The sequence below is a fragment of the Natrix helvetica genome (assembly GCF_964273705.1).
Source record: "Natrix helvetica genome assembly, chromosome: 1".
In the NCBI taxonomy this organism is placed as follows: Eukaryota; Metazoa; Chordata; class Lepidosauria; order Squamata; family Natricidae; genus Natrix; species Natrix helvetica.
Window position 1 is genome coordinate 298,805,471 of NC_138548.1, and position 27,213 is coordinate 298,832,683.

Below are 27,213 nucleotides of genomic sequence, written 5' to 3' on the forward strand. Positions count from 1 at the left end.
TCTAGCTTCAGTTATTGATTTATCTCCCATTTTTCCTTTAGAAACCGAAAGGGACTTATATAGAGATTTCTCTTCATGCTATTCTCACATCAGCCACCCAATGAAGTAGCATTTTGGCCCTTCAGTTAAAGGTGCTGAATGATGTACTCCCTTAACCTTAAATGCCCCACTTCTCATTAACGTTGCTTGATGGATTGCCGTGACATTTAAGTGTTTTTTCTCTCATCCTCTTTATGCACGTGCCTTTTTGGAAGCTTTTCAGCAACTTTTGAGCATTGCTTGCAGGCTTAAAATAGGATAAATTCAGTTCCCATCTGGTGGTTTTTTTTCTTTTTCCAGTGTGATGACCAGCTGACTCTTGGTGAGGAGTCTGAGAAGCATCTCCACCTTCCAACTTTTTTTTTCCAGTCCTCAAAACAGCAACTGGAAAAGCCAGTGGAAACTGCTAGCAGAGCAGTGCTTTCTTTCAATTGCTGCTATAAGGGAAACTTGAGTAATTGGCAGAACAATACATTTCCCAATAATGTACCCATGTCTATTCCATGTGTTGGCAACAAGACTTTTCAATCAAGAATGAAAGCATAATGACGGTTTAGAGGGTGAAGAGCTTATGGGCTTCAGAAGCTGCTGAACTTCAATCTTAAGTGGACCTAGCTGGCATGGGTAATTTGAGGGCTGCTAAGAGCACTATGGCCACGATTTCTGGAGGACTACAGATTCCCCACCAGGGCCGGATTTAGATGAAAAGAGGCCCTAGGCTATTCCACTTATGGGGCCCTTTCACCCCCCATTTTTAAGTTTGTAAATTACATGAGAGATAATAAAATACATCATTACTGTGATATATATCAATATATTAAATGAAACATGTTGTAATTGGTACTAACCTTTATAAAAAATGTGGCACGGATAATAAATAAAAATAAAAGGCCCCTCTTGATCTTGAGGCCCTAAGCTGAAGCCTAGTTAGCCTATAGGAAAATCCGGCCCTGTTCCCCACATCTGATTTGTAGCATAGTATCTACAAAAATATACTAAAAATGATGATTGCAAATTTAATAACACCAAAGAGGTTTTCCCAACAAAGATTTGAAATTTCTGTAAGGTTTTATTAACCTGCCTTTCCTTTATATCCTTTTGAAATGTTAGGTCAGGTATAATGTTGTAGGTAGAATGATACCTGTGTCAAATATAGGCAGTCACACCAATCTAAAATTTCACGTGAATTGTGAGAAAATATAGTATGGATTTTTCATATGGATTATTCTTAATATACGATTATTCGTATGGCTGGTTTTCTGTGAGGTAAAAGCTTCTCATATTTGTCATTTTAACGTGTTTTACTTTAGAATAGAATAGAATAGAATAGAATTTTTTATTGGCCAAGTGTGATTGGACATACAAGGAAATTGTCTTTGGTGAATATGCTCTCAGTGTACATAAAAGAAAACAAATATTTGTCATGAATCAAAGTACAACACTTAATGATAGTCATAGGGTACAATATAAGCAATCAAATCATACTAGGGAACAATCGATATAAATCGTAAGGATACAAGCAACAAAGTTACATCATATAGTCATAAGTGGGAGGAGATGGGTGATAGGAACGATAAGATTATAGTAATAGTAATGCAGACTTAGTAAATAGTTTGACAGTGTTGAGGGAATTATTTGTTTAGCAGAGTATGGCGTTTGGGAAAAAACTGTTCTTGTGTCTAGTTGTTCTGGTGTGCAGTGCTCTATAGCTTCGGGAATTGAAAAAATTAATGTCCAGGATGTGAAGGTTCTTTAATTTTTTCACAGCCCTCTTTTTGACTTGTGGAGTGAACAGGTCCTCAATGGAAGGCAGGTTGGTAGTAATTTTTTTTCCTGCAGTTCTAATTATCCTCTGAAGTCTGTGTTGGGTTGAAGAACCAAACCAGACATTTATAGAGGTGCAGATGACAGACTCAATCATTCCTCTGTAGAACTATATCAGCAGCTCCTTGGGCAGTTTGAGCTTCCTGAGTTGGCACAGAAAGAACATTCTTTGTTGAAAGAACATGCTTTTTTGACGACGTTTTTGATGTTAGGTGTCCATTTTAGGTTTTGAGATATGATAGAACCTAGAAATTTGAAGGTCTCTACTGCTGATACTGTGTTGTCTAGTATTGTAAGAGGTGGTAGTATGGGAGGATTTCTCCTAAAGTCTACCACCATTTCTATGGTTTTGAGTGTGTTCAGTTCCAGATTGTTCCAGTCGCAACACAAGACTAATTGTTCAACGATCTCCCAATGAGACCAATCACTATTGTATCATCTGCAAACTTCAGTAGTTTAACAGATAGATCATTTGAGATGCAGTCATTGGTATACAGAGAGAAAAGAAGTGGCGAGAGCACACAGCCTTGCCCCCCCCCCCCGTGCTAATTGTACAGGTTTCCGATGTGATTCTGCTTAGCTTCACCTGCTGCTTCCTGTCTGTTAGGAAGCTTATGATCCACTTACAAGTGTGTTCCGGTACCGCTATCTGGCTTAGTTTAGTTAGAAGAAAAACTGGAATGATGGAATTGAATGTTGAACTGCAATCTACAAAGAGGACCCTGCGTAGGTCTCTGGAGATTCAAGATGACTTAGGCCTCTCATGACCTTATTATGTAAACTACTGCTTGTAAGCTGCCCAGAGCGGCATCTAGGTGAGATGGGAGGCATACAAGTCTAATAACTAAATAAGTAAATACTTGAAGGAAGAGGAATGAAAGATCATGAATAAGAAAACAACTGTGAATGTGGAGGCTAGATTCCTTTTCACCATTATTATTTTAAGATGTAGTAGTCCTTATTTTGGAATATGAGAACAACTATTTCATTAGTGTTACCAGAAGAGAGGCAGGTATTCTGGTTTTTCACCTCATCTGCCAAAACTAAGAACAGCTGACGTAGTTTTACATCAGAGAGGTTACAAAGGAAGAACATGAACTTGAGGAAAAGGAACAAAGCCCAAGTAAAATCAATAAGCAAAAAATTAGCATAAGGTCAAGATAAAAAAGAATTAGATTAGGAATCCTGTTTGACTTAGAAAGATGGACTGAAGATGTGAGATTTGGGTGTACATTTTGAGAGATAGCAAAACTTGGTAAAGTATCATATATATGGGCCAGGCTAGATTTGGAGAGATTAACTTTTGGGATAATTTAAAAATAAAAAACCTCTGGCAGTCCTGTTTTGGGGCTTTTGTATGTTCTTTTCTTCAAAGCAGCAGAAAACTGTCTGAAAACTAATTATGGTGAAGAAAGTTCTAGAAGTTGCAGGAACCATGGGTTGGGACCTTATGTAGTTCTAGGGCTCAGCTTGCCCATTCTTTCTGAGGGAATATTTGGAGGCCTTGATATCATTTTGGTTCTTGAACCATAGAATTTCTTTTGAAGAATATGGAATGTCACAGAATTCCTATAATAAAATGTTTTGTGTTCTGCTAAGGCCCAGAAACTATAAATGCAACCTGTGAGGTAAAACAAGGTAAATTTGCTAACTTAGCCTTTAGAGATTTATGTAGTACTCTTGATGTACGGTAAGTATAAGGGTACAGGAGTATCATTAGTAGCAAATTGGCAATTGCTTTCTCCAATGTTTTTCTAAATCCTTGATTTCAATAAACATTCCATTGTTTTCATCTATTTCATGTCAGCTTCTTTCCCTAAACCCGATTCTGAATTTATCTCAAGTTTCATTACAAATAAACAGTTGTGCCGAGAATTGCTGATTTATTTGCTATTAGCAAAAGTTATTTGAAATCAAACTGCATTTGGTATTGGAGAAGGAAGTATGTAGGTTTTGCTCTTGTGAGCTTTGTAAGCCTGATATGTCTGTGTTAATATATAAATATGTTTTAAGTTGGCTGAACACAGTTTAATCAAACGGTAAGATTTTTTGGGTAACTTTATGAACTTCAGAATTTTAGAACTGACTCTATATTTCTTCTTTTATTACCTATGTGGCAGTTTTTGTGAATGCAATATTTCCATGCTGGAGGTGGTTGCTATATTGATGACAGATTCCCTTCCCCTTGCTGTTTGCTCTTCAGCCATTTTTCTTTTTTGGTTATGTTGATTTATTTCTCATTGTGTTCTTTTTCATTGTTTATTTTATTTTCCATTACTTTACTTCTGATCTGTTTACATTCCTTTCATTTTCTTTTTATTATTGTAAATCGCCTTGAGTAGCCTCACAGTGGGATAGGCAGCAAATTAATTTAACAAATAAATTAAATAAATAAATCTTCAATGTGTTTGGTGCTTTATAAAAATGGTATGTAAGATGTGTTTGTAAAATCGTGCCATTAGTTCTACACATTTTTGCAAGATGCATTGGCTTTTTACATTTTTCACCAACATCTGGGCACGCTCTTTTAGAATGATATAAAATCTGTTACCTCAGATTTGGATACTTCCAGTCTTTGATTTTTAATATTGTAACTCCCTTCTGAGATACTGGTTTTACTAAGCACATTTTTCTATTTCATCATTTTTCTATTTCCATATAGATATGCTCATTATTAATTGACAATTGCTCCTTGAGTCTATAAACATCAAAACTGTGTTTCATCATTAAATTGTTCATCCTTAACAGTTTTGCTCTTACTCTTTTAGATCTTATTCTTTACGCTACATAGTCTTTAATCAGAGTTGCATAATTCTCTAAGCTCCTAAGACTGTGCTAAAAGTTTAAACTCTAAATAGGATTAATACCTTCTCTTTGTTTTATGGCTTCCTTTGTGCAATGTCTTTTTTTTTACTGAGGTGAAGTAAATACCAAATTTCCCAAACAATACCTGGATTTTTTGCTTATAAGAATCTTATCAAACTGGAACATATTAAACCATTCTCTCACCTCTTTTCCAGCAACATACACATACAAGGGTACCTGCAATTTCTCATTCTTATCAGCTCTTCTAACTACATGGTGCAGCCTTGGTTTCCATTATCCTGCCAAATTTGCCAAAAAATTGATCTGAAGTCTGCTGTTGATCCCTTATTGTATTTTTGCCTTCCAAAACATCTCAGTTTCTTTCCCATATCCTGTTTTATATGTTAAATGACAGTAAACAAAAATAAAAGTAAGTCCAATATCCATCTAATTTTTACTGCTACATTCCAGTTTACAACTTATGTAGCCTGCACACCCACTTTTGCTCCTTTAAACTACTCCACTACCCCCATTACAATGTGCTCCCGTTACAGTTTACTCTTACTGAAAAGAAGGACTAGATGAGACATGATAGCAGTGTTCCAATATCTCAGCGGTTGCCACAAAGACGAGGGAGTCAAGCTATTCTCCAAAGCACCTGAGGGCAGGACAAGAAGCAATGGGTGGAAACTAATCAAGGAGAGAACCAGCCTAGAACTAAGGAGAGATTTCCTCACAAAACCAGTAATCATTGGAATGCAGAGGTGGGGAACCGGTAGTGCTGCCTTCAAACAGAGAGCGAACTGGTTCTCTGGTTTTTTTTTTTTTAAAGTGGCCCCCCCCCACCCACCCCTGGGTGATATTTACCTTTTTTCCAGCTTCCAAAGCCCAGCCAATCCGGAGCGACAGCTTGAATTGCAGTTCCTCAGCTGTTTTCTTTCTTTTCTGAACCAATTTTTGTTCTATTGCGTACGTGTGCGCAGCACGCATCTAGCGTGCATGTGCTCAGCGAAACGGTAGTAAACCAGTTAGGAGCCCACCACTGATGGAATGGCTTGCCTTTAGAAGTTGTGGGGGCTCCATCACTGGATGTTTTAAAGAAGAGATTGGACAACCGTTGGTCTGAAGGGGTACAGTGTTGCCTGTTACAGTTAACAGCACATTTCTACCTGATTTTCGCACCACGCATTGCCTTACTGACATATAGAGATGTTAAAGAACTAATTCCCTGCATTAGACGGGTATCAAATTGGGAAGGGCTGCCATATGCATTGATAGAGTATAGTCTAGCACAGTGATGGCGAACCTTTTTTGGCTCGTGTGCCATAAGTGGGGGGAGTGCAGGGGGTCGTGTGCAGGTGTGCCACACCCATAATGCAATGTGTGACACCCCCCAATGCGCATGCACGCACTACAGGTGTGACCCCCCTATTTTTGCATGCTTTTTTCACCCGCCCCAGGCTCCAGAGGCTTTATAGGAGCATGGGGAGGGCGAAAACAGCCTCCCCCGCCCCCCCGGAAGCCCTCCGGAGGCTTCAGGGACCTTCGGGAGGCTTCCCTGAAGCCTCCGAAGCAGTCAAAATGACCCTCCGAGCTGGTTTTCTCAGAGGGTCATTTTAAGCACTCCGAAGGCTTTAGGGACTTTCAAGAGGCTTCCCTGAAGCCTTCGGAGCGCTCAAAATGACCCTCCCTGAAGCCTCCGGAGCAGTCAAAACGCCCTTCCGAGCTAGGGCTGTTTTTTTGCGCCCCGGAGGCTTCAGGGAATCTCATGAAGCCTCCGGAGGGCCTCCAGATGGGCAGGTGGGGCACTTTTCGCCCTCCCCAGGCTCCTATAAAGCCTCTGGAGCCTGGGGAGGGCGAAAAATGGCTTTAAAAAAGGGTGAACTCAGCTGGCCAGCTGACAGGGCAGCGCCTCACGTGCCCTGACAAATGGCTCTGCGTTCCACCTGTGGCACGCGTGCCATAGGTTCGCCATCACTTGTCTAGCACATGCCAGGGGTGTCAAACTCGCGGTTGCGTCATGTGCTGGCTCCGCCCCTGCCCGGTTTAGCAAAGGGGAAAAAAGTCCTGATACATCACATGATGATGCCGTGATGAGTTTGACACCCCTGGCAATATGCTGTTGTTATTGCCTCACCTGCCTGTGCTAACACTTTTTCTGCTTCAGATATTTCCTTAGTTATGAGAGTGCAGCATTTTTACTGGTCCTACTCTGTTCCTGCTTGTAGAGCTAGAATCCTCACCTTCCTACCAGTCCCACTCTTCCCCATGTGCCTTGCTCGCTGCAGGACTCATTTATTCATGCCTTGGTTTTAGCCTTCCCAAATCTCCCAGGTGCCACATAGTGGAGTACCTAGGAGATTTGGGAGGGCTAAAACCAGGGGTGTCCAAACTTGGCAACTTTAAGACTTGTGGACTTCAACTCCCAGAATTCCCCTGGCTGGGGAATTCTGGGAATTGAAGTCCACAAGTCTTAAAGTTGCCAAGTTTGGACACCCCTGGCTAAAACCAAGGCATGAATTAACCAGATGTGTTTAAGCTATTAAAGGGAACAAGTACTATATAAAACCCATCAACCCAGTCCATCAAAAATAGAGAAGACTGGCTGCTACAAAGTTGTAGGGAGGAAAGAATTCTCTTCTGCTACTTGATCTGCGAGTCCTTGGAAAAATGTGGGTCCTAATAGGACTTCAAGCCTCCCTTAAAGATCCTTCTAAAACTCTTTTTTTCTTCTTTGTGCCTCCCTCTCAGCTGCAGTCTTCCTTTTTGTTTGGAAGTGTATATCTACTGTTTTTGTTTCAGAAAGCAACATTTGAACCTATCACGGTTAAATGAGGTGGGACCAGGTCTGCCCTAGGGAGATCTTAGCAGAGCATAGTTACTAGTTGCCCGGAGCACAACATACGCCCTTCAAGAGATCTGCGGCCTCAGCTGTTTGCTTTTGTGGGTGATTAAGTTCTTTGTATGTTTCCTAACTTTTACTTGAATATAGACAGTAGGCTCAGCAGATGTCTCTCTGATATCAAATTTCAAAACTCGGTATCTTCGCAACACATTAATAAAGAGTGCAATATCATAACTTAGGTGGTATTTTAGAGTTTGGAAAGCCACAAATATTAATCCAAAGCAGGCAGTGGTCATGGTTGAGAAGAGGAAAGAATTTATGTTTCAATTCCATAACTATATACAATTGATACAATAGCAGAGTTGGAAGGGACCTTGAAGGTCTTCTAGTCCAACCCCCTGCCTAGGCAGGAAACCCTATACTGTTTCAGACAAATGGCTATCCAACATCTTCTTAAAGACTTCCAGTGTTGGGGCATTCATAACTTCTGGAGGCAAGCTGTTCCACTGATTAATTGTTCTAACTGTCAGGAAATTTCTCCTCAGTTCTAAGTTGCTTCTCTCCTTGATTAGTTTCCACCCATTGCTTCTTGTCCTACCCTCAGGTGCTTTGGAGAATAGTTTGACTCCCTCTTCTTTGTGGCAGCCCCTGAGATATTGGAACACTGCTATCATGTCTCCCCTAGTCCTTCTTTTCATTAAACTAGAAGACATACCCAGGTCCTGCAACCGTTCTTCATATGTTTTAGTCTCCGGTCCCTTAATAATCTTTGTTGCTCTTCTCTGCACTCTTTCTGGAGTCTCCACATCTTTTTTACATCGTGGCGACCAAAACTGAATGCACTATTCCAAGTGTGGCCTTACCAAGGCATTATAAAGTGGCATTAACACATCATGTGATCTTGATTCTATCCCTCTGTTTATGTAGCCTAGAACTGTGTTGGTTTTTTTGGCAGGTGCTGCACACTGCTGGCTCATATTTAAATGGTTGTCCACTAGGACTCCAAGATCCCTCTCACAGTTATTATTATTGACCAAGGTACCACCATACTGCACCTGTGCATTCCGTTTTTGTTGCCTAAATGTAGAACCTTACTCTTTTCACCATTGAATTTCATTTTATTAGATAGTGCCCAATGTTCAAGTTTGTCAAGATCCTTTTGTATCTTAAGCCTATCTTCTCGAGTGTTGGCTATTCCTGCCAGCTTGATGTCATCTGATGAGTTTTGATGAGTTCCCTCATCCAAATCATTGAGGAAGATGTTGAAGTGTACTGGGCCTAAAACAGAGCCTTACTCCACTGCATACTTCCCTCCATGTAGATGCAGTTTCATTGAGGACTACACTTTGAGTGCGATTGGTCAGCCAAGTTATGAATCCAACTGGTGGTAATGCTGTCTAACCCACATTTTTCTACTTTATCTAGTAGTAGGTTATGGTCTACCTTATCAAATCCTTACTGAAGTCCAAGTAAATTATATCGATGGAATTTCTCTGGTCCACTAATTTTGTCACTTTTTCAAAGAATGCAATAAGATTAGTCTGGCATGATCTGTTTTTAACAAACCCATGTTGGTTTTTGGCTATTACTTTGTTTGCTTCAAGGTGTTCGCTAATTTGTTGCTTGATTATCTTTCCCAGAATCTTTCCTGGTATTGAGGCAAGGCTGATAGGTCTGTAGTTTCCTGGATCTATTTTTTCCCTTTTTTGAAGATGGAAACCACATCAGCTCTTTTCCAGTCCTCTGGTAGTTCCCCGGTGTTCCAGGATCTCTGAAATATATAGTTCAGTGGTTCTGAGATCTCGTCTGCCAGTTCCTTCAGAACCCTGGGGTGTAATCCATCCGGTCCTGGTGATTTGAACTTGTCTAGGGTAGACAGGTGCTCACTTACCATTTTCTTCCCTATTTCAACTTGTGTTCCTAATCTGATTTTTGTGTTGCTGTTTTTGATAGGTTGGACTGTTTTTTCCCTTTGTGTAAAGACAGATGCAAAAAATGAGTTAAATAGTTCTGCTTTTTCCTGTTGCTTGTCACCTTCTTGCCACTTTCTCCCAGCAATGGACCAATTGTTTCCTTAACTTTTTTCTTGTTTTTAACATGTGGGAACACACTTTTTTTGTTATTTTTTACTTTTGTGGCAAGCCTTTCTTCATCGTGAGCCTTAGCTTTCCTCCCTTCATCTTTACAGGCTCGAGCTGTTTGCTGATATTCTGCCTTAGTTATGTCCCCCTCTTTCCACTTTTTATACTTATCTTTTTTGTCTTTCAATTTGTCAGAGCGTTCTTTATGCAGTATGCAGGTTTCTTTTGGGAGTTGTTATTTTTCTTCTTCATTGGTATTATGCTAGACTGGGCTTTTGTAATCTCATTTTTCAAAATTTCCCAAGCTTCTTGAGTTGTTTTCCCTTTGAGGATTCTCATCCATGGAATTCTTCCCAAGCTCTCTCTTAAGTTTATTGAAATTAACTCTCTTAAAGTCCAAGACTCTAGTTTGACTTTGTTCTACTACTTGTGTATACTACTTGAGTTCAACTATAGTTGAACACGATCTGCATCAGTTAAGTTGTTCGTTTTTGAGACTTCCACTAGATTTCATTTGGCCAACTTTTCTATCAACCATCCAGCCAGATAAAAAAATAAAATATTTGGTTTTTTCCCCCCAAACCCAGGCCAGAAGGGTAACTCCTAAGCTTGGTGAAATTGGGAAATACTTTGTATTAGCATTTACTGTGCATTCTTTTTACAAAGGAGTTTTAGATTTAGAAAAAACCAGGATCAAACCAGATCCTAACTTGCCAGAGGGGTTCTGTGTCAGCTAGTGAATGGAAGCAATCAAGTAGCTCAACCTCCACATTGATTTCCTGTACCTACCTGCTTTGATTTAAGCCTGGGGGAATGTGAAAACTTGTGAAACCGTCAAACCAGTCTTTAGATTAAATTGTAAACGTACTTTGGCCCTTTGAAATGCATTTCCTTTCATACAAGATGCTGCTCTTGACTTAAGAGAAGCAGCCAGCACGGCTATAAAATGCATTTTACATGTTATATGCTAGCCTGAAGCCTGTATGCTAGGACCACAGCTTGAATTCAGGCAGGTTAACCGATGAGCAATTGTTTTGTTTCTTCTAGTCAAACTGAATTGTCTGTTTTCTTACATTGCTTATCAAAGTTTGTTATAAAATAAAATAGAAATAGAAATAAAAGTTAGGAAAGTTAAAGAGGAAAGAAAGAAGAGGGGTGCAGAGAGAAAGGAAAAAGAAGGAAAGGAGAAGTGACTTATGACTCTGTTTTAATGCAGCAGAATACAAAAAAAAAAAAGTTACAACCCCAATTCTTTGCTTTAGCAAATGTCTTATGTCTTTTTGCATAGGAATATCACAAAATATTATAAAAACTATTGCCGCAATATTTTCTATAGCATTTTAAGAAACTGTACATAAGCTGATAATTGTTAAGATTCTTGGTCTTGCATTATTTTGTATTCTTCTTGTATTCTTCTTGTGGGAGCATCAGAGTTAAAGTAAGCAATAAACATTGTGAAAATTTGAAGGAATCCTAATGAAACTTTAGGTAATATTCCCAGAGTCTTTTGGAGCAATCAGTAAATTGTAGGTGTGAGTTGGTTGCTTACATTTAAAAGCTCTGTAATCTTGATTGTAGGTTTAGCACGCCACCTAGTGGGAAAGTGAATATGCTGCATTAACAAACCAAAGAATCATTTTGATTCATATTGCCAAAGCTGAAATATAATATCATATTCGAATTCACTTAAATGCTTGCCAAATGCTTTACCTTTCTTTCCTTCCTGTTTCAGATCAATTGACATGATCATTGATCATTCACAACGTAGATTAGATTTGAAGAAACAATTAGATTTGGGACACTGGCTGTTTTGCAGTCTTCCAGCTATCCTGAATCTTGACCAGGCCGGCACAATTTATTGATGGAAAAGGGGCACATAGATAAATTAAAAGTCTTCATGGACCACACACACAAAATAAGAGTGCCAACCAGATGCTCTGTGGCTGGTAGAGTGATGGAAGTGGTAGAAATGGTGGCAGCTCTAAAAGTATTATTTTTAAAAATCGGGTGGATGGGTGGTAGCGTAAAGCTGCCGGTAGTCTGCATGCCGCCCAAAGTATGTTGTATGTGTTGCAGCCCTGATCTAGACTATGTTTAATTGTTGTTTAGATATTTTATTGCAGTTAGTGCAACTCGGGAAAATAGGATCTTTTTCACTTTCTTCTGTCTAATTATAAAGACTCAATATTACTTCACATGTGGGAGATACTTTCAAAATGTTGCAAAAGGAAAACAGTAAGGTGTCTGAAATGTAGTTGTAAAAGTGAGCCTACAAGTATGGCTCTTCCTGGGTCCAATCACTCATTGCCTTTCCAGTTTAAAGAACAACAGCCAAAGCTGAGATATACAATATTTCCTCACTTCATAACCATTTATTTAGTGATAGTTTGATGTTCCAACGGCATTGAAACAAGTGACTTATGACCAGTCCTCACCCTTATGACCGTTGCAGCATCCCCTTGATCAAGTGATCAAAATTTGAGTGTTTGGCAACCTGCATATAATTATGATGATTGCAGCATCCTGGGCTCATCTGATCATCACTTGTGAACCTTCCTGGCTGACTTTGTATAATAACCGCATGATTCACTTAACAATTGAAGTAATTCGCTTCACAACAGTGGCGAAAAGGTCATAAAATTGGGCACAACTCACTTAACAACCACCTTATTCATCAACAGAAATTCTGGTCCCAAATGTCATAAATTGAGTCCTACCTGTACTATTGATACTAGAGTGAAGAAATGCACATTCTCTGTCTCTCTCTCTCTCTCTCTCATAGTTGTGGTTAAGCAGAGCCACACAATCTGGAGAATCCTCCTTGGGTTCTGAAGTGGAATTGGAAGGAAGAAGTAGAGCAGGGGGTGTGGAACTATGCCCCTTTTATAACTTGGGGACTTGTGGAAGTTGAAGTTCACAAGTGATAAAGGGGCCATAGATCCCCATCTCTGAAGTCAAGGGACATACATTACATATGTTCAAGAGACGTTTAAGGCTTAATGGGCATCAAATGAGAATTGATGATATTACAGTAGAGAGCAAGAGATGATGTGTGATTGGGGGTAGTTGAAACAGAAGTGATTAGTAGGAGGAGCCTTGATTGATTGATTGATTATGTACTATCGAGTAATTCTGAATTCCAAGTGACCACATAATTTTCTCCATGACAATCTGTCTTTTAGGACTCCTCACAAGGATGGACTCATCAGCACTGTAACTGAGTCCATCCATCTTGCTGCTGACCATCCTCTTCTCTTTCCTTTTCATCTTTCCCAGCATTGGAGCCTTTTCCACAGAATAGGTCTTCACATAATGTGTGCTGGGAAGGATAGTTTGAGTCTAGTCATTTGTGCTTTGAGTGAGAACCCTGGATTGATTGGTTCAATGATCTGTTAGTTTTTCTTGGCTGACCATGGTATGCTCAGGAGTCTTCTCTAACACCAAAGGCATTGAGTGTCACAAGGAATACCATGACTTGTACTTTTCTGATCATTTTAGGTATAGACCTAATACAGCATCCATTTTTTCCCCACTGCCTTCACGGCTGCTCTACCAAGTTCTCTTCTATGGCGCATTTTCTTGATTGTTTGTTCCTTTACTCTGGATGTTTGAAAGGCAGAAACTTCCTACCACTTTAATGTCAGTTCTAATTGCTGTTGTTGCACCTGTTGTCATTAGTGTAGTTTTCTTTATATTTAATGTGAGTCCCCCCTTTTTTCCCACTGTGCTCTTTGATTTTAGTATTAGGGTGTGCCGATCCTTTGCATGCCATCCCCATAGCACAGATTATGGATGTTTCTTCCTCCAGGAGAGGCATAGCAAGTAATAACTGTCAACATTAATCCTCCATTCAGAAATGAGAGTAATAATAAAAGAACTGACTCACAGGTCGCAATGACATGTTTAAGTGAACTCATACCTTTTTGAAACAGCTACCTACAGGGGGAAGTATAAGAATTAAGAAATATAATGGAATATGCAAGGATTTGCAAGATAATAATAATTTGCCAGAGATACAGAAAGGGATAGAAAACAAGTGCGAATGATTGAAGAGGGAAAGTCTCTGTAATTGGAATGATAGCAATGAATTATTTTAAAGTAAGATTTCGAAAAAAGGTAAGAATAATCATGTGTAGTAGTGGGAAGGCTGGGATAGTCGAAGCAAGTGACAGCCAGGTTCACACGAAGCACGTTGTGACTGAAGGGACAATGATGAATAGGTAGAAGGTTGCAGCAGAGAGAAGTGACAAGGCTTGACAACAGATTGATATCCACATTTAAAGCAGAAAAAACAGCTGAAGATATAGTTGAAGCTATGAAAGATGTTCCCTTCCAATTGTTCCTGAAAGATTAAGCAATTGAGTATCTTCAGTACGTACCTTCTAGCAGTCTCTGAAATTGCAAGAGAAATGCAAAGTGGCTCGTCTTTTATTGTTTGGTTTTCAATGTTGACATATTGCAAAACATCTGCCTTGCTATTTTATTTAGAAGGTTTATATATAGATATAGATCTAAGGGACACGGTGGCTCAGTGGCTAGGATGCTGAGCTTGTTGATCAGAAAGGTCGGCAGTTTGGCGGTTCGAATCCTTAGCGCCGCGTAACGGAGTGAGCTCCTGTTACTTGTCCCAGTTTCTGCCAACCTAGCAATTTGAAAGCCTGTAAAAATGCAAGTAGAAAAATAGGGACCACTTTGGTGGGAAGGTAACAGCGTTCAGTGCGCCTTTGGTGTTTAGTCATGCCAGCCACATGACCACAGAGACGTCTTTGGACAGTGCTGGTTCTTCGGCTTTGAAACGGAGATGAGCACTGCCCCCTAGAGTCAGGAGGGGAACCTTTACCTTTACCTATAAGGCCCAAACTCCTAGCAGCCAAAAAAACAATTTTCTTCAATAAGAAAAAAAATCACTATCATAAAGAAATCGATTTATACTAAAGGTGGATCTATTTGTCCATTATCTGGTTGCTTCCCGAAAAGTATTTTTTAGTGAAACAACCCAAAAATGCCAAGAGGTTCTAGACAGGGATACCAATAGCATAAACTCATGTTTATGTGTACATGACCAGATTAAGATTTACGTACTGGTATATCACTTATCTTTCCTCCAAAAAACATGTTTTGTAACTCTGGGATAAAAATAATGTTTCCTGCATTATTGATTTCTGGACACATGGTGGCAATGGTGAGTTGGAAAAAACTCTTTTTGCTTTAAGTATTCCACTATTTCTGCCAAGAGAATTATGGTTGATTTACAATTATTTCTTGGGGTGTGGATGGAAAAACCATGCCTGCATTGTATGTGGATTTCAGCATTACTCTAAAATGTCATTTTGTGATATTAATTTTAAATATCTCCTGTGGTAGAAAAAAAAAGGTGGCAAAAACATACTTCATTACAATATAAGAGTTAGTAAGTACAAGCAGCCATTCAGTAATTGGCTGGGCTTAAGAAAGCCACATTCTTTCAAACCGAGCCTATGCCAGGTAGTTTGAGAATAATATTTGAAGCAAAAAAGTGTAGGTGCATTGAAATAAATAGAAATAAAATGAACGATAGTTAGTTCAGCTAATATTGCTGGGCTTCTCCTGTCATTAGGCTATGTGTGCTGAATTAAACAATTTCTGTATGTTGGCAAAAGGTGCTTTGGGATAGTCTAAGACAGGAATTTTCAAACTCTTGGAGCTGTGGAACTGGCTTAAACATTTTCTCTGGAGCCCCATATTAACAGGCAAAGGTCCAGTGACAGAAAATTGGATGGGTTAGGATCAGAGATGGTGTTCAGCAGGTTCTGACCAGTTCTGGAAAACTGGTAGTGGAAATTTTGAGTAGTTTGGACAACCGGTAAATACCACCTCTGACTATCCCCACCCCCATCTATTTTCCTGTGTGCTGCAAGGGTTAAATTCTGTCCTTCTGCCCAATGGACTGGATTGAAAATCTTGACCATGCCTACTGGTCTCCCGGTATCTCCAGTTTTTCAATTCAGTCCATTGCCCATTAGGACGTCCTTTTAGGCTCTCCTGAGACTTTTCTTCTTTTTCTTACCTGTATCCTTTATAAGCGTTAGTTTCCCTTTTATTCCTTATTGGTTCCTTACCTAGACCGTTTTTCCTTCTAGCAGCATTAAATTCCTTCGCCTCTCTGCATCGCAACGGAGAGGCTCGGCTCTCCAGGCGTCCCGGGGTAATCCGGGCACTGGGAGCTGCTAGCCAGCTGGCTCTCTACCGCTGGGGTCTTGTCCGTCAGGCAACCCGCGTGACAAGATGCCAAAGTCTTCAGCACACTCGGAGCACACTCTCAAAGTGGCGGGAATTTGGATTATTTCGGAGGTTTATCTGACCAAGGCCTCCCTCCAGGTCTAGCCTTTCGACTTCTGGCACACTCCTCCACAATCCTCTTCCCCCGGCAGCATTAATTCGTGTCTTGTTGGTGCACGCTTGCCTTGCTTCCCAGCGAATTGCCAGCAGTTGCTCTACTTACCAGATCTCTGCCGGGCCACTGCAGAAGCCAACTACCACCATTGCGTATGAGATCTCCGTGGGCCCCCTTCCAACAGGCCAGTCTCCCATTCCAATGGGGCCCTATCTCAGGAAGGCGGGCAGGGCTGCTAGGGAAGCCATTGGGGGGACCAAGACCACCAAGCCTTATTCCAGACAGCCATCTAAGGTGCAGGAAAAGGGTGCTTCCAGGCACCAAAAAGCCCTGGAGAAAGAATTCGAAAAGGCCCAAAGGCAGATAGTGGCACAAGTCCACCAGCCAGATCAGTCAGCAAGCCCCATTGGTCAGGATCCAGTTGGGCCCCCCCTCTCCTCCTCGGGGAGGGTTTGGAAACAAGCCCTTCCGTCGGAACAAGTGACCACCATCCCAATCCTCCCATAGGGGCACGGCTCCAACTCTTTGCCGCACCAATTCTTTCACCAATTGTCTCAGGGATTCGGTTATCCCCTGGTCGACCTGTTCACCACTCCGGAGAACGCTCAGCTCCCCTGATTTTTCACCAGATTCCAACATCCCCGGGTGGAAGGGGTTGACGCCCTTCAATCCCCCTGGCCTCCGGGGCTGCTTTACGCCTTCCCTCCGCTGGCGCTCATTCCCAGACTGATCAGGAAGATTCTGGAAGAGCGGGCAGAGGTTCTTGTAGTGGCTCCATACTGGCCCCGGCGGGCTTGGTTTGCCAATCTGACGTGCCTGTCCATCGCACATCCCTGGAGGATCCCTCAGGAGTCGGTTTCTCTCAGCCAGGGAGCGGTTACGCATCCGGAACCCCAGTGGCTCAAGCTAACCGTATGGCACTTGAGAGGGACCTCCTGAGGGGAGCCAACTATTCTACCAAGGTGATCAACACCATCCAAGCCTCCAGACGAGCCTCCCCCTCACGGATCTATGATGCCATCTGGACCAATTTTTCTAGCTGGTGCACGACACGCCATCTTCAACTAACCGCCTCAAATCCTAGATTTTCTACAGGAGGGTCTTGATAGGGGTCTAGCCACTAACACCTTACGATGCCAAGTAGCAGCCTTGTCCACGGTGCTCTCCTATGGCAACCATCAGCCACTCTGCAGACACCTGGAAATGCGCAGCTTCCTTCGTGGCACCTCCAACCTGAGTCCCCAGGTTGTCCATCGTTATCCAACCTGGGATCTTGCCACTGTGCTCAGGGTGCTCACTGGCCCCCCTTTGAGCCATTACGTCATGCGTCCCTACGACACTTATCCCTTAAAACTGCCTTCCTTGTTGCCATTACTTCAGCCCGCAGGATTTCGGAAATTGCAGCTCTATCGGTCCGGGAAGATTTGTGTACCATCCACCCAGACAGAGTTGTCCTCTGTCTCGATCCATCATTTGTACCAAAAATTATTTCATATTTTCACCGTGCCCAGGAGGTCGTCCTCCCAGATTTTTGCCCACACCCAAATCACCCAAGGGAGCATTGCTGGCACTCTCTCGATGTTCGAAGGGCAGTCAAGAAGTACATCAAACGCACGGCTCCCCTTAGTCGATCGGAGGCCTTGTTTGTCACTTTTCAACCAACTTCATTGGGTCGAAAAGTCACCTCATCCACCATTGGGAGATGGATCAAGGCGTGCATCTCCCTGGCCTATGAACAGCAGGGCAGGCCCGTTTCCCCTCGAGTGACGGCACATTCGACATGCAGCGCGGCCACAACGGCGGCCTGGGCTACTCAGGCATCAATCGAGAAAATCTGCAAAACGGCGACCTGGGTGTCCCCATCGTTATTTGTTAGACACTACAAACTGGAGAAATTTGCATCCGCAGAAGCGGCCTTGGGGTTGGGATGTTACTCTTTATTGTTCCTGCCCTTGGGCATTCTTTTGCTTGGGTATGTCCCTTGCTTGGACTCTCCAAGCAGTGCACGGGAAAATTACCATTGGCTTACCTGAAGGGTCCGTTTCCGTGTGCTGCGGGAGAGTCCAATCCCGCCCTGGGGTTATCTCCTTTCCATCGAAGTTGTTCTTACTTTTGTCTGTGGACGTTGTTTGGAAGGATGGAACATTGACATTGATTTGACATTGACTTACCTTTCGGGACCATGCCTTCATTGAAAAACTGAAGATACCGGGAGACCAGTAGGTGTGGTCAAGATTTTCAATCCAGTCCATTGGGCAGAAGGACAGAATTTAACCCTTATACCATCCAATGGTTCTCCAGTCTTTTCTTGAAAACCATCACTCTCAAGATTTGATGGAGTACCCTCAAATCTGGGAGGCAATTAACCAATTAATTAATTAATTGTTCTCACTAATTTCAGATAATTTTCCTTAGTTCCAGGCTGGATGTGATGAACTTCCACCCATTGTTTCTTGCCCTACCCTCAATGCTTTGGAAAATAAATCAACCTCCTCTTCTTTGTGAGAGCCCCCCAAAATACCAGAAGACAGCTATGTGTCACCCCTAATCCTTCTCTTCTTTAGGCATACATAGTTCTCTTCACCATTCAGTTTAGTTTCCAGACCTCTTATCATCTCTGTTGCTCTTGTCTGCACTATTTCTAGGGCCTCTGCATCTTTTTTTGAATCTTGGTGACCCAAATTGGTTTAAAGTGATTTTTTTTCTTGGAACAGCTTTTATGTCCTTGCAGAACTTAGAAGTTTTGTGGAACATAATTTGAAAAACCCTGGTGTCAGGGTTTCAAAATGGCATTAAAAAAAATAAAGAATCCGAGGCAAGAGGTTCCTCAAAATTTCAATTTATTAAGAGACTTATGTTGGTACATCTGGGAAAACCCGAATCTGAAAGCTTCCAGTTTTCCCCACCCAGCTGAAAATTCAAGATCCTGCCACAACACCCGCAAGTTCATCAAATGGTCCAATCTTCCCATGCCACGAAGACATATTCCTCCCATCCAGATCCAGCCAGGTGCAGAGACAAAGATGACCTTGGCTTTCTAAAAAAAAAAAATGCTATTAAGGCTACATATCACTCAACTCCATATAATCCCCCTTCCCATTTTCCCACAGTAGAAAGTGTGGCAGGCCTGAAATCCAAAAAGAAAAGATGGCTTGCAGGTCTGACACCTGGTCTAGGAAATGGAGAGAAGGAAGGATTTGAAGAACAGTCTCGAGTACGCAGACAGCACAGCCTAGACATGGTTTGGAAAGATGATTTTCTTTTTAAATGGTTCAATATGTACTAACATACTCAGCCTGGAGTAGAAAGAAGCAAGGGAGGTCTTTTTTGTTTTGTTTTTAATTAATGGCACCCTTGAAGCACTCTTTCCCTCAAATCTTCAGCCTCTGTCTCCTTTGGCTACGCAGCTGTCAGTTAACATAACAGATTAACACCATATTTTATGCTTAACATGTTCACAATGCATTCAAGAGTTTAGAATGCGGCAAGTGCTCTGTTTAGCTGGAATCCTTATAAGACCTTGTAAGAGGCATCTGTAGTATTATCCTCCTTGCAGTTGGGAAGACTGAGACTAAGGAATGGTGGCTTACATAAGCTTCAAATAAAAGGAAAAGAAAGTCTATGTCTTGAGTAGCCTGTTTATTATTTATTATTAAGTTTCTATCCTGACCTTTTTGGGGGCGGTATAAATAGACGCAGCTGGCTTAAGGTAGCTGAGTTATAGCATTCCTGGGCAGCTTGTTAATATTCTTTTATGTGCAACAATTCTTTGCTGTAAATAAATAACCCGAAATGAACCGATAACCCGATAGTGAACAAATTTAATTTAATTCTTAATTAGATTCACCTGATCTGTCAATATCTTGAGATGTGTTAATATGAATGAGGAATTAAATGTAGCACCTTCCGAGTAGAAGAGGTTTCCGAATTTTCATTCTCTGCATCTCAATGACAAAGCAATAGAATGGTAGTTTTATAATTGAAGGAGATTTGAGAAGCATTTGATTAGGAAGTTGTGTGCTTTTTATGTGCGATTGTAATTCAGAGGTAGGACCTTTACGTGTTTCTGTAACCTCCTTTGTATGCTCTCTAGAATGATTGGCAGATCCTTGCTTTGAAAAAGATCTGCACAAAATACTGTTTCTCCTTTCCTTTTGTGTTCATTTTGAACCACTTGTTGGTATTGGTCCTGTGTTGTGTTTTCTTGTAAGCACAAAAGAGTTACCCCCTCCTGCTATGCAGATTGTATCCCCTTGGAGCTTTCAAGCTATTTGTCAATGCAGTTAATTCAGATGGATGATTTTCTTGGAATGCTTTTCCTCTAAGTGACTAAGTGAATAGTTTGTCCAGGGTCTCCTGTATCATTTTCCTGGGGATAATCAAAGAAAACAAATAGCCTAACCTTGATAATAGCAACCTCATTCAGTGTGTCTTTTTTCTTTCTCTATTGTAATTAGCTGCTCTGAAAATTTAGTTCAGATATTTTTACATGCTTAGCTTTAAGAGATCACATTTTTACTTTCTGTATATTCCTGATACATTAAAATGTCATATCACCCAACCCTTCTGTAAAATTAACTTGGTGGGGAAAGGTAAGTGGGAAGTGAGTACAGGTAGTCCTCGACTTATAACCACAAGGGAGCCCCAAATTTCTGTTGTTAAGCAAAATATTTGTTAAGTGAATTTGCCCCATTTTACAACCTTTCTTGCCACAGTTGTTAAGTGAATCACTCTGGCTGTTAAATTAGGAATATGGTTACTAAGTGCATCCTGTTTGCCAGAAGGTTGCAAAGGTGGATTACATGACCCCCAGGACACTGCAGCCGTCATAAATATGAGTCATTTGCAAAGCATCCAAGTTTTGATCACCTCACCATGGGGATGCTCGTAAATATGAAAAATGATTTTAAGTCACTTTTTTTTAGTAATGATGTAACTTTGAATGGTCACTAACTGTTGTAAATTGAGGACTATGTATACTGTAAAGTCTAATATCCCATCCTCAAGTCTGTTGCCAAAATGAGCCATTGTTTAATAAGAAATCTTCCTAGCCAATAAAGTTGAGAGATGTTGAGTGTTATGCTCCAACAACATCGAGAGAACCACAGATTGCTCACCTTTGTATAACTCTTGTACTGTAAAAGTCTTGAGTGTGTCTTATTGCAGAATTAAGTCTCCAGGTTTTTCCACTATAATCCTGCAGCTAAATTGTGTGGTGGGCTTCAGGCAGCAGTGAATGAAGTGTAGGGTGATGTGCAGGGAATATTCTTACACCCCATCTCTCATGCCTATCAAGTTTTTCCTTCTCTGTCATTAGATTGGTGATATAATTTACGAATATTATGATGGCTCATTTGAAGAACAAACCCATAGGCTTGTAAGGGTGACATTATTTCACCTCTTGGTTCTTAAAAGCAGTGATACAGCACAGTTCTTTAAAAGTTTTATCGTTTCTGTTCAACTGGTTGAGCATAGAATATTTTCTATGTATTGGTTTGTTCTGCATTGTAATCTCTAGCATTATAAATTGATTTTGAAACAAAATTTCAAATGCTCAGATAAGGAAAGGAGTTAACGTTGTTACATCAGTGTATATCTGCTCAGTGACCCACATTTTCTCAATCGAGACACAGGGGAAAAATACGTGAAACTTGATCATTTGTTTCTTTTTAGCTTATTTTTTTTATCAATGATTCAGTTTTTATTTTTTTATAAATGATTCAGTTAACTCTATAGCGACAACCTGAGCATCACAGTCTCTGACAAACATCATTCTGCATCTGATGTCCTATATCCGTGATGGCAAACCTAAGGCACATGTATCAGACGTGGCATGCAGAGCCCTCTCTGTGGGCATGTGTGCTGTTGCCAGCTGCTCTGGTTTCCCAGCCAGCCGGTCTTCATGGGCGCCGGAGTGCCTAAAAATGGCCCAAAAAACGGCCAAATAACAGGACGTTTTTCGGGCCATTTTCCAAGCTATTTCTGGGCCTTTTTCTGGGCCGTTTCCAAAAACGGTCCAAAAAACAGCCCCCCCCAAATGCCACCAAAGCAGGCATACGCACGCCAATCAACTGGTCTTTGGTTTTCTAATGCTCCGGCGTGCATGAAGACTAGCTGACTGGCGCTCATGTGCGTGCCGGAAACCCAAACACAAGCTGGCCGGCATGAGCATGCGCACTGGCCAGCTGGTCTTTGGGTTTGTGGCGCTCCAGCACATGCAAATACATGCACATGAATGCACGTTACGGTTTGGGCATTCGGTGCTAAAAAGGTTTGCCATCACTGTAAAGTTTCTACCTCTGCTGTGATTCTTTCCATAATGAATGGAGATGTATCCTTCAGTGGAGATTAGAGCACAAGATGCCAGGCTTTGGATCTGCCCAGAACAAAACGTAACATGCCTAGGTGTTTAGCGGGCATGGCTATGTGCATGGATGAGGATATAGCTCACAATGCACTATTAGTTAAAGTGTTTACTTAGGCATTGCACTTTCTGGCTCAAAGTTTGATTAAGACAGGGATGAAAACAGTTGGGAAACTTCTCTCATAGGATATAAAAATTTGAATTATGGAACAAAATCAGTTAGACTTGGCTCCTAGGAGAGAATGTGCTGTGCTGTGGATGGGGCTAGAGCAGTTTGGGGAACTTTCCAGATGGAAACATTATTTTGGTTATTTTATGATGCAAATGCAATTTTCGAGATTTTATATAGCCCCCAAACAACAACAAAGGAAAAGATTTTCAGTTCATTTTTCTAACTTTTGCCCTTGAAGTAGGAGTGGCCGTAGGACTAATTTTGAGGAGCAAAGGGGAGTTAAATAACGTGGGTAGGAGAATGGCAAGTTTTATGAACATTTCCCCAAAAGTAATAAACTGTGTTTTTATTAGTGTCATGAATCACATCTGACTATAACATTCTTCAGTTCAAGAGACTTTGACTGCTATTTTTTTAAAAAATATGCATCATAGATTAATAAGGTGAATACCTTGAATATCTTCAGAAAGGAATCAGAATATGGTGAACTTGTTTCTAAAACTGCAGAGGCTATGCTGTTCATTGGATAAATACCAGTATTTCATCCAAAAAAAACAGCAGTCCTGGTTGTGTTGGCAAGTGCTGTCTGCCTCACCTACCTCCGTGTCTGCCTTGCTTACTTGTATTCTGGGCCAATCTTGCAATGCTTCACCATGAGGACTTCCTCAAAAGTGAGGCATTTGGACCAGGAAGAGCTGGATGGAAAGACTGCTGCTTCCATTGCTTTCTGGAATCACGTGCGCCAGGTGGGAAAGGAGTGGGCAGATCCCTGCCCTGCAAATGGAAAGGTCTTTCGGCTTACCTAATAACAAATTTGTTTGATGAGGATCCAAACACACCATGCATGTTTCTCACTGTGTAGAATAATAATAAGATATCAGGGGCATTGTTCTTCATTAGCAGATGGAGCAGTGAGGCCTTTGAACTGACAGCAGACAATGGGAGTTTATTTATTGTTTCTGTCATAGCAGACAATTAACTTACATTGGCTCTAATTGGTGTGCCTACTAAGTGTAATTGGCACTGGTGAATAACAAATGGATTTTCTGTTTCAGAAGTCCATGCAGTTTTCTACCAGAGAATGTCAACGCACATTTATGGAAAACATCTGTTTCTCCACTCCTTAGATCTGGAAGAGAGATTTGATAGATACCAAGAATGCTCATTTGCAAATGCAAAATCTGTTATCGAGCTTTGGATTTAAATGTAGAAGATTTGTCCACTTTTTAAAAAGCCTGCATATATCATTGTTACTCAAGAATAAAGGGGGAAAGAACTAGTGCTGTTTATGCAAACCCTTAAGTGGCGGCTTGTTAGAATTCTTTAGATACACTTGATAAGCAACTAAATAAACAGTAACTTATTTTCAAATGATCTGGGGATATGTTGCAATTCCATCGTGGCAAAATGGCCCATGAGGATTTTTCTAACAAATGCTATAAACAATGTCTTGGTAAATTTAATGATTAACTTCTCACATGTGAATTGAAATTATTCCTTTAACATTAAATTTTCTAAATAAATGTATACTTTCTGATCTGAAATATATTTATTTGATTGACTGATATCCTATCTTTTTGGGGTATACCTCAAGGTGGTGCATGTAAGGCAGGGGTGTCCAAACTTGGCAACTTTAAGACTTGTGGACTGGCTGGGGAATTCTGGCTGGGGAATTCTGGGAGTTGAAGTCCACAAGTCTTAAAGTTGCCAAGTTTGGACACCCCTGATATAAGGCTTTCGCTCCACAACTACAACCCTGTGAGATGGGGTTGACCCAGCCAGCTTTAATACCTAAGGGGGAACCAAATCCTATATCTCCCTGTTCTTCTTCTAGCACCTTAATCACTATACAAAATGTTCTCTAATTACATTTTTTCTCCTGTTACGAAAGCATTGTGATTATTTAGTATCTGAGGAATTAGCAAGGACAGGGAAACACCTAAGTGTTTCTCTCTCCTTTGTGGCTGATTCAGGCATTACAAACAAAGAAGCTATGGAGCCATATTAAAACTATAATTAAGCCATTTTAGTTATGCCAAGCTGAACTTTCACTCTAAAGTCTAAGAATTTTTTTTTAGATGTGCAAAATTAATGAGCTAAGCTGTCCCCTGTCATTTAGTTCCTTAGTGACTGTGAGCAAGTTATTTTCTGCCCTTGTCTAATCAGGGCTGCGAAATGGGACTATATTTCTTGCCAAGAAATAATGCGGCACTAGATAATAGAAATTTCAATCCCAAATAAAATATTTTCAAAAAGAATAGCAAAATAGTTAAATGATGAACCAGTGAGGGAAATACCAACAAAATTTTGTGGATCTCTACAGATTAAAGCAAAAACAAACAAACAAACCCCAAAACAGGATAGCATAAGCTTCTATGGACTGCAGTCTGTTTCGGCACTTAAGCAAGAATAACCTTAGCATGAAACAATTAGTCATCCTAATTTTACATTTCTATGTCATACTTGTATCATCAATAGCATTGATAACTTGGCTTGTTAATTGGCAGGAATTATTTGGAAATTGGATGAAAAATGGCTTGTTTGTGCTTGCTGTTAAACTGTATTGTAACTCATTTGTCCACTTCTTAAAGGGAGAATTTTAGAGTGCTGTAAGAAAGATGCTTATTAAAGCTGGGGTTATTTTGTTACATATAAATCAACTTCCCACAATACGTATCCAGTTTACACAAGTTTATAAATGCATCCTTGGGGGTATTTGTATTGTGTTTTAGCGAATATGAAACATCTGATGAAGAGATACCATTCATACAGCCTTGTAACTTTTGTAGCTTCCTTAACCAGAGTTCCCCAACCTTTCCAGCTTTGTGGAAAGGAGGGTAAGAGGGGATGGTTCCTCATGAGTGGTGGGCAAGGGCCCATGCGCACACAGCTGCCTTTGTGTGAGCGACAGGCACGCGTGCACCCCTCTCACACCAATGGAGCATGCACACAACTGCCCGCCCACTGCTTGTGCAAGTAAGGATGTGCATGTGAATGAATGTGCTTGCCTGCCATTTCTGCAGACTGGTTCCCAACAGCTGAAGGCTTTGTAGTGGGCTGTGACCCAGGGACTCCTGCCTTTAACAATGTCTTTCCTTAAAACTGATATTTTCAACCTGCCAATCTTCTGGATGACTTTTAAGATTGATTGTTTTGCTGGAAGCCTTGGACATATGTCAAAAAAGGAAAAAAGATTAGCACTGTTCTTGGAGTGTTCATTTAAAAAAAAAATCTCCCCCTACATTGATTCTGATGAAAACTACCCTGTGGCTGTTACAGTTTTTAGGAAAGGAGCTATAGTTGGGGAAATACTGATACATAATAAAATTTCTGAAGAAACCAAAATTCTCCAGAACAGAGTCTGAAAAGAAAACTGTAACAGGACAGAATAATAAGACTGGTATATGTTATTATTTTAAATGTAGCATTGTAGCTCTTTTGCCTTCTAATACAAGTTCTTGCTTATTTCCATAGGTGGATCCAGAGAAATGTCGCTATGCTGTAGGTAGTGTCCTGAGTGAAGGAGAAAACAAGCCATCTGAGAAAGCGATCAACATGTTTCTGAAGTATGGCTTCAAGATTATCAACTTCCCAGCTCCTAGTCATGTAGTCACGGCAACCTTCCCTTATACAACTCCACTGTCCATCCATCTGGCGGTGAACCGTGTCCATTCAAGTCTTGACGTATACATCAAGGTGAGTGAAACAGATCTTTCATTTTGAGCCTGGAAGTTAAAATTCCATTTAAAAAAAAATTCTGCAGAGGATATATATTGTATGATGTATTTCTAGTTGATCACGTAAATTAAGATCTTCTGCTGTTCCATAAATGGAAGCCATTAGTTGTGTTTCTGCTGTCGTGGACCACTAAATAAATATTCAGAAAATGTGAGAACTGTCCAATTGAACAAATACTTGATTGAATGTTTTTATATACATTCTATGCTACAATAAGAATCTGCTGGCTGTTCTTCAGTGGAATTATCTGAACACAAAGGGGGTTGGGACAGGCAAATCTCTGGCAAAGGTAAATTCCCCTTTTTATATACTCATCATTGTATTTCCTATTTGCATTTCTCTTTTCAGGTTATTTGGACAAGGTCCCAGCTTTACTTAGCAGAGCATATGTGAATTCATAATTGTTAAATTGTCTTTCCAGTAGGGCACTTCAGAGTAATATTTAACTCGTGGCTCTAACCAAGATGGTGAATAATATTAAATAGTAGTGATGATTTCGTGTAGAGTTCTGTAGTAGTCTGGGCATGTTTGCTATGCTCCTGACATTTTTGCTTTTATTTTTCTATGTAATCCCAAGGTGAAAGATATTTTGTTATAATTTTTCTAGCTATTTGAGAAAGGTCAGGAGTGAAATCTTGCTAAAGCTGTTTGAAAGTGAACATGTCTAGGACTCATAACATCTCTTTTCTAGAGATTTTCCTGTATATCTGCCGATACGTTTTAATAAGGGAGAGAATAATGACGCTTTGTGAGTGAGGAGAAGTTCAGTGGGAACCAGCCCTGTTCTATTTGAAGGGAATATATCTCGTTTTTATCTCTTAGACATGTGGAACATTTCCATTCATATCACCTGTACAGCATGACTGATTCTTATTTCCTGCCAAACTAATTCCCCACTGAAAATTTTAACTGTGGAAAGCACATCACTAAATCTCAACTCTCACTAAAATGTTTGCCATTTTAAAAAAAAAA

General features: G+C 40.6%; 1 protein-coding gene across 1 annotated transcript in view; it reads left to right on the forward strand.

Annotated features, from left to right (window-relative positions):
• The window catches only part of TEX264 (testis expressed 264, ER-phagy receptor), a 175,358-nt gene that overhangs the window by 31,342 nt on the left and 116,803 nt on the right, over positions 1–27,213 (forward strand). The window contains exon 5 of the mRNA XM_081938081.1: positions 25,978–26,199. Coding sequence (XP_081794207.1) covers positions 25,978–26,199 — 222 coding nt within the window. The remainder of the gene's footprint in view (positions 1–25,977; positions 26,200–27,213) is intronic.